At 38.6% G+C, this 6814-nt stretch overlaps 1 protein-coding gene across 1 annotated transcript in view; it reads right to left on the minus strand.

Annotated features, from left to right (window-relative positions):
- Positions 1–6814, minus strand: part of ASAH2B (N-acylsphingosine amidohydrolase (non-lysosomal ceramidase) 2B) — a 106101-nt gene that overhangs the window by 57635 nt on the left and 41652 nt on the right. Inside the window, exons 7-8 of the mRNA XM_006831432.1 lie at positions 4313–4433; positions 2532–2657 (exon numbers count right to left, since the gene is read on the minus strand). Coding sequence (XP_006831495.1) covers positions 2532–2657; positions 4313–4433 — 247 coding nt within the window. The remainder of the gene's footprint in view (positions 1–2531; positions 2658–4312; positions 4434–6814) is intronic.

Raw genomic sequence — 6814 nt, forward strand, 5'->3', positions numbered from 1 at the left:
GAACTGCTGACCTTAAGGTTCGCAGCCCAATTCGTAACCACTACGCTACCAGAGCTCCTTAAAAGCTTTTAAAAAAAACTTCATCTGCCAACAGGTGAATGGATTTACTTCTGGGTTCTAATTCTGGTCCTTCAGTCTGTGTGTGTCATTGCACCAGTACCAGGCTGTTTTGACCACTGGGGCAGTGCGCTGTAGTTAAGTCCCATCAAGTTGACTTAGACTCCTAATGAGCCTGCATGCCTCTATGGGTTTCCAAGGAGCAGTTGGTGAGTTTCAACCCGGACCTTGTAGTTCAAACCAACCTTGCAGTACAGTGTTAAACCTACAGTGCCACACCAGGACTCCCCACTGTGGCAGTGTTGTTATTGTTGTTGTTAAGTGCCATTGAGTTGATTTTGACACATAGCTACCCTGTATAGGGTTTCCTAGGAGCACCTGGTAAGCTTGAACCACCGACGTTGTGGTTCCAACTGACCTTGCAGTCCAGCTCATTAACCCACAGCACCACACCACAACTCCAAACTATGGCCATATTGTTTTTGTAGTTATTAAGTGCCGTGGTGTCGGTTCTGACCCATAGTGACCCTATATAGGCTTTCCTAGGAGCAGCTGGTGAGCTTGAACCAGCTTTGCAGTCTAGCACATTAACCCACAGTGCCGTGGCAGTATAGTAGGTTTTAATACTGAGAAGTGTGAGGTCTCCTACTTTGTTCTTCTTCTTCAATGAAAGCAAAAGAAGACACTGGGAGGAACACAATCCTGGTTCTCCTTTGCAAGTGACTTTTTGTTTTTCCCCAAAGCACTTTCCAGGATTCTTTCATAATCTTTAGTCTAGGAAAGTCTGATTATACATCTTGGTGATTTTCTTTTGGGGTCTATTCTGTTTGGGGTTCACTGAGCTTCCTAAATGCCTATCTTCTCATCTTTCATGGTATTAGGAAAGTTTTCTTCCAACAAATCTTTAACAATTTTCAAAGTGCTTTATTTGTCTCTTCTTATTTTGGAATTCCAATAATAGAAGGCGAGGTATAGGGACACAGTCTGCTGGCCAAAGAGGTATTAGGGGTCAGATGCCCACTCCAAAGGATTAGGATAAAAGGTGATGGGAGATTTAAAAAAAAAAAAAAATGAAAGAGAAGAACTAAGAATAAAGAAAAAAATAATGATTTTAAAAGGGGGAAACCAATGGAAATCTGGGGACATCTGATTGATTGTCGAGTGGGTCAGGGTGGGGATTGTATCACCTCTGGTCACTGTGAGACTGTGCAGAGGAGAGGGTCATACTTCTCAAGTCACTGAGATCTGAGGGCTGGTTTAGCCCTAGATGATCAGATCCAGTTATATGGTTCCTGCCCCAATCAGAAATCTGCTTGTAAAAATTCAAGATGCCCATATGGTGCCATGCACATTGGTAATTCACCATTCCATCTGTCCCCTTGTCTGCTGTTTTCATTTAGCCTCTTCCTCTAATCAGTATTTGATCATTTCTGTTGACGCTCTGGATTCTAGGATCATCATTTATATCTGTTTCATGTCATTTCTTAGGTCTCTGTTATAAAAAGTCTGTAGACAATGACTTAGTATGCCATCTTGGACACTTCTGGTCTTCCATTGTTGTATTACTTCTTTATGCTTTCATATTGTTTATGTTTTTTCAGTAAAAATATTTTATTATGTACTTTTAAAAAACAGAAAAGGAATTTTTATTTACTTTTAAAAATAAAATTCTAACATTATAAGGAAACCTGGTTCTGAAATGATTAAGTGTTTGGCTGCTAACCAAAAAATTGTCAATTTAAACCCAATCAGCAACTCAATGGGAGAAAGACCTGGTGATCTGCTCTCACAAAGATTTCAGCCTAAGACCCGAATGTCCATTTGCAGAAAAATGAAACACGGTCCATATCTCTCATCATATAAATAAACTAACTCAAGATGGATCAAAGACCTAAATGCAAAACCTGAAACTATAAAGCTCATCAAAATAATAGGGATAATCATAGGAGCCTTAATACATGGAAAAAATATACAACCAAGCATAACTAAAAACACACAAACAACTGAGGACAAACTAGAAGTCTGGCACCTCCTAAAAACGGAATGGAGGAAAAATTGACAATGATATCTGCTCTGTCACATGGGGTGCTGTTAAGTCAAATCTACTGGCCAGCACCTAATAACAACATAGGAATTATAATCAGTAAGAAATGTCTCAGGCAGGCAATTTTGATATTAATTTGTGACTTTAGAAATTACAGGACAAAATGTTTCATACTGTCCCGTTTAGAAAAGGATATCTACTGAATGGTTTCACAATTTTAAAAACTGAACAGTAAATCAGTAGAAATATATTCCTGCCCAACTGAAATGTAGTGAGTTTGACAGGGAGGGCATTTCTAAGAAAAGCAAATGTTAGAGGCAATTAGCCAAAATATACTTTAGGAAAACATCTGTAAATTCCTGGTGAATATTCCAACATAATATGTAAATAAGCTGCAATAACAAAGGTTTTAGGTGTCACAGTTACCTACCCCACCAATGGAACAAGAGCTGTTGATGTTATCACAGGACTCCCCAGTGTTGACACAATGTGGGCCAAGAGTATTCGGGGACACATCTCCCAGGTTTGATGACGCAAATGCTGCTACGTATGGTCCCTGTCAAAGAAATACCCAGTTGTCTTTTATCCTTTCTTGTTTTCTCTAATAACTTTCATTAAAAATACAAATATTCAGTATACTAAGATGAACTAGGCAAAATAATTTGCAGATAATAAAAGGAGAATGTTCAATATTATCAGAAAAATTACTTCAGAAAAGGCTCACACTGCAGTCAATCTATTATTATTATTGAAAACATTCCTATTTCCAAACAAGCTGGTTCAAGTTGTACAAGTTCAAACTTACGTCTCAAACAGAAATATTTTTACAAAAACTACAGTGTGCAAAAAAACAAATTCTAAAATGCTGATTCTTCTATCTTATCTCTAGTGTTTTCCCTGGAACTGGGAGAACCACTTGCCCTTTAAAAATAAATATCCTATGGGTTTAAAAAGAAAAAAAGCAAATCCACATTTTCCTGTTTCAAACTGAACCCAAATATACCATCCCCTCTCCTGACTTGCACTCCATTTATCTTTTCACCTTGAAGTAAATAACATATAACCCTTCAGAGTGAAGACTGGTCTATAACTCGAGCTCAAATGCTTCAAATTTCTTGGGGAAAGAGATAAACAAGGATTAGAGTGTGGAAGTCTTTTTTGATAAAATCATATCTTATCTCAAAGTGTTTTTAGCCAGTGGTCATAAATATGAACCTACTTTCTTGTCCATAAAACTATAAGCTAAAATGGGGAAAAAAAAAAAAAAAAGTAGAGTTATATTAACAACAAGCTAAAAGATGACCTGAATGTTATTCAGGTTGAATGTTCTTGAGACTTTATAACAACAACAAAATTTTTTTTTTCTGTCAAGGTCATGGGTTTTCACCAACCCTCTTCACCATTTTCTGCATGTGGATGCTGGAGTCAAAAAGGACAAGGTCCTTACTCCCACTACGCTGTTGTTATTAAGTGCTGTCAAGTTGGTTCCAACCCACAGCGATCCCGTATAGGGATTCCAAGGAGTGACTGGTGGGTTTAAACTACCAATGCTGTGGTTCAAACTGACCTTGCAGTCGAGCACATTAACCCACAAGCCACTCATTTATTAATACAGAGCTGAGGAGCTTCTTAGAGTATATAGACTGGGTTTTTGTTACTCACAGGGTTTCACGGTTACAATTCTAGTAAATTAGGGATGTGTCTGACTTAAGCTGTATTACAGGCAAATCAAATAGGGTCCTTGAAAGGGGATTCACCATTAAGAGAGAAGTCTGGACCAGTAACATCCCATGACTTACCCCTAGTCCTCATTCAGTGTTCTAATACTGTGAAGAAAGTACTTAGTACCTTTTATAACTCTGAAAACAAAAGTAAATATCAATACAGTCTATCATATTTCCGGGTTAATCAAAACCATTATATATTGCAAAAGTCTTGAACTTGTCCTTCTTTACCCAACTAACTGTAACTTGATAAAGCCATCAATATAAGATGCATATGAAACAAAGAATAAGTGGCATATTAGTCATTTTTTAAACTTTTCTTTCCTAATTTGGGAGGGTAGTAAACTCTTTCTATCCAGAAATATCATCTGTGAGGTTCATTATGGCAATTTGTTCTAGAGATTTGAATCAGCTATTCTGAACACAGCAGGCTTAGTGACAATGCTTAATGAATGAAGATGAAGCATCCAAGGATATAAATTCTCACCTCTCCAGGTAGATGTCCTCTGTTCATCTCTTGTTCAAAAAGGTAAGATGCATAGCCCATATTGTCACTATTTACAAGATGGTTAGTGTTGTTCATGCTGACCGGATGTATGGCAAACCAGCTGTAAAAGAACAAGAAGACCTAAATGAATCAAGCAAAACAGAGAATTGAGATCAAAATCAGTGAGTAATATTTTTCTCCAGAAAAATAATTATAATTATAGGTATTTCATATTTAGATGTTTTCACCTTTAAAGAGACTGAATTATAAATAATATTCTCAAGCAATCTGATCATTCATTTAAATCAAAACCACAAAACTCTACTTTCATGAATATTGCATTATGATCATATTCATCATCAGCTTTTAACAACAGACAAGATGGGTAAATTGCTGGATGATGGACTTACAGACTTGCATAGAGATGGAACTTGACCTCCAAGACAGACACATGCACAGTAATTATTCAAATCAATTCAGAAAAGATTAACTAAGAGATTCCTGTGTGCCAAATGGTAAATAAATTGTGATCTTAGAATCTCACAAAAGACAGAGATGTCAACAAACGTCTTTACTGCCTTATGACCAATGTTACACAGAAATAGAAAAATAAAATTAATTGCTACCTCCTCTGGGAGACCACAGAAGAGGTAGCACTCAATTCTTAGGGGCATTCCAGGGAGGAAGAAGAACTGAACATCACCCATCAGTTGAGGAGAAAGACCTGGTGATATAATCCTGTAAAAATTCAGCCTAGGAAGCTTTAAGGAATGGTTCTATCCTGTAACAGGTATCAGTGAGTCAAAACCGACTCGACAGGACACAAAAACAACAACTCTACTTCATTTGGAAGAAGAATGGAGTACGTCAAAAAGCATTGCTAAAAAATCTTAGGACTCTTTATCAAACAAAAAATGTAAAGTTATTGTTTCTTGACACACCTTCCATCTAGGTTTGTACACTTCTACAAGGTGATATTTCCATCTATCTAACCCTTCCTCAAAGACTTCTACACAATTCAATTTAGTTCTCACATCCTTTAGGGATGTGTTCACAAACTGTGTTCCTTTTAAGTGTTCTTTGGATTTGTGTAAAAAAGCAGTCTGGAGGGACAAAATCAGGGCCACAGGGCAGTTATCCTGGCCTTTTTCTCACCAACGCACTTTTCAATTTTTTAAAAACTTCTTCATAATAAGTCTCCATGGATATCCTTCAAGAAAATCTGTCAAGATTACTCCTTTGGAATAATGTTGTTGTTGTTGTCAGGTGCCATCGAATCAGAACCGACTCATAGTGACCCCATGCACAGCAGAACAAAACAATGTCCGATCAAGTGCCAACCTCACTACCGCTGCCACATTTGAGTCCATCAATGATGCCACCTGGCCAATCCATCTCGTTAGGGGTCTTCCCCTTTTTCTCTGACCCTCCATCTCACCCAGCATGACATCCTTCTCCAACGATTGTTTCCTCCGGACAATATGTCCAAAGTAGGAGAGACGAAGCTTAGCCATCTTGGCCTCCAAGAAGCACTCTGGCTGCACTTCTTCCAAAACAGATCTATTGGTTCTTTTGGCAGTCCGTGGCACTTTCAGTATTCTCCTCCAACACCACAACTCAAAGGCATCAATTCTTCTATGATCTTCCTTATTCACTGTCCAGCTTTCACATCCATATGAGGTTATTGAAAACACCATGGCCTGGGTCAGGTGCACCTTAGTCCTCAAGCTGACATCTCTGTTCTTCAATACTTTAAAAAGTTCCTGTGCAGCAGATTTGCCCAATGCAATACGTCGTCTGATCTCTTGACTGCTGCTTCTGCAAGTGTTGATAGTTGATCCAAGAAGAATGAAGTCCTTGACAACTTCAACCTTTTCTCCATTGATAAGGATGCTGTTTATTGGTCCAGTGGTTTGGAATAATAATAATAAAAAAATACAGTCACCGTAACCTTCTGAGATGACTTCTCTACCTTGAATTGAACCAGAAGATTCCCCTCATAAGTCACTACTTTGCTCTCTAAATCATGTTGGTAAATCCAAGACTCATCACTGGTTATGATTCATTCCATATATTATCTTCATTGACCTTCATATTGCTTAAAAAGTTGATAGAAAGTTCAGTTCTTTGAGCTAGCTGATAATTGCATAATGCTTTTTATTTATTTATTTATTTTAAGGCACCCTAAAGAGACTATTGGAGGTGTTAAATGAAACCCAGACCACGGATCGGTGGGGTGAGAGGTGTCTGGAGACCAGACCAGGTCGATGGGGAGACGCTGCCTAGTGGGAAGAGACTGCAGGGGCCGGCCAGGCTGTCCTACTTACCCTGGACATGAGAGCACCATCCTAGCCTAACCACTGGATCATGGCTTTGAGGCGGGGGTCGACCAACTTAGAGACCCACAAGTGCAGCCCAAAGCATCTCACTACAACCCAGTCACCCCTGCTGAGCTTCCGCCTCTTGATTGACATCTGAAGCTGGAAATCCAGACTTTGAGCC

The sequence above is a fragment of the Chrysochloris asiatica genome, unplaced genomic scaffold, assembly GCF_000296735.1.
Source record: "Chrysochloris asiatica unplaced genomic scaffold, ChrAsi1.0 scaffold00003, whole genome shotgun sequence".
NCBI classification, from domain to species: Eukaryota; Metazoa; Chordata; class Mammalia; order Afrosoricida; family Chrysochloridae; genus Chrysochloris; species Chrysochloris asiatica.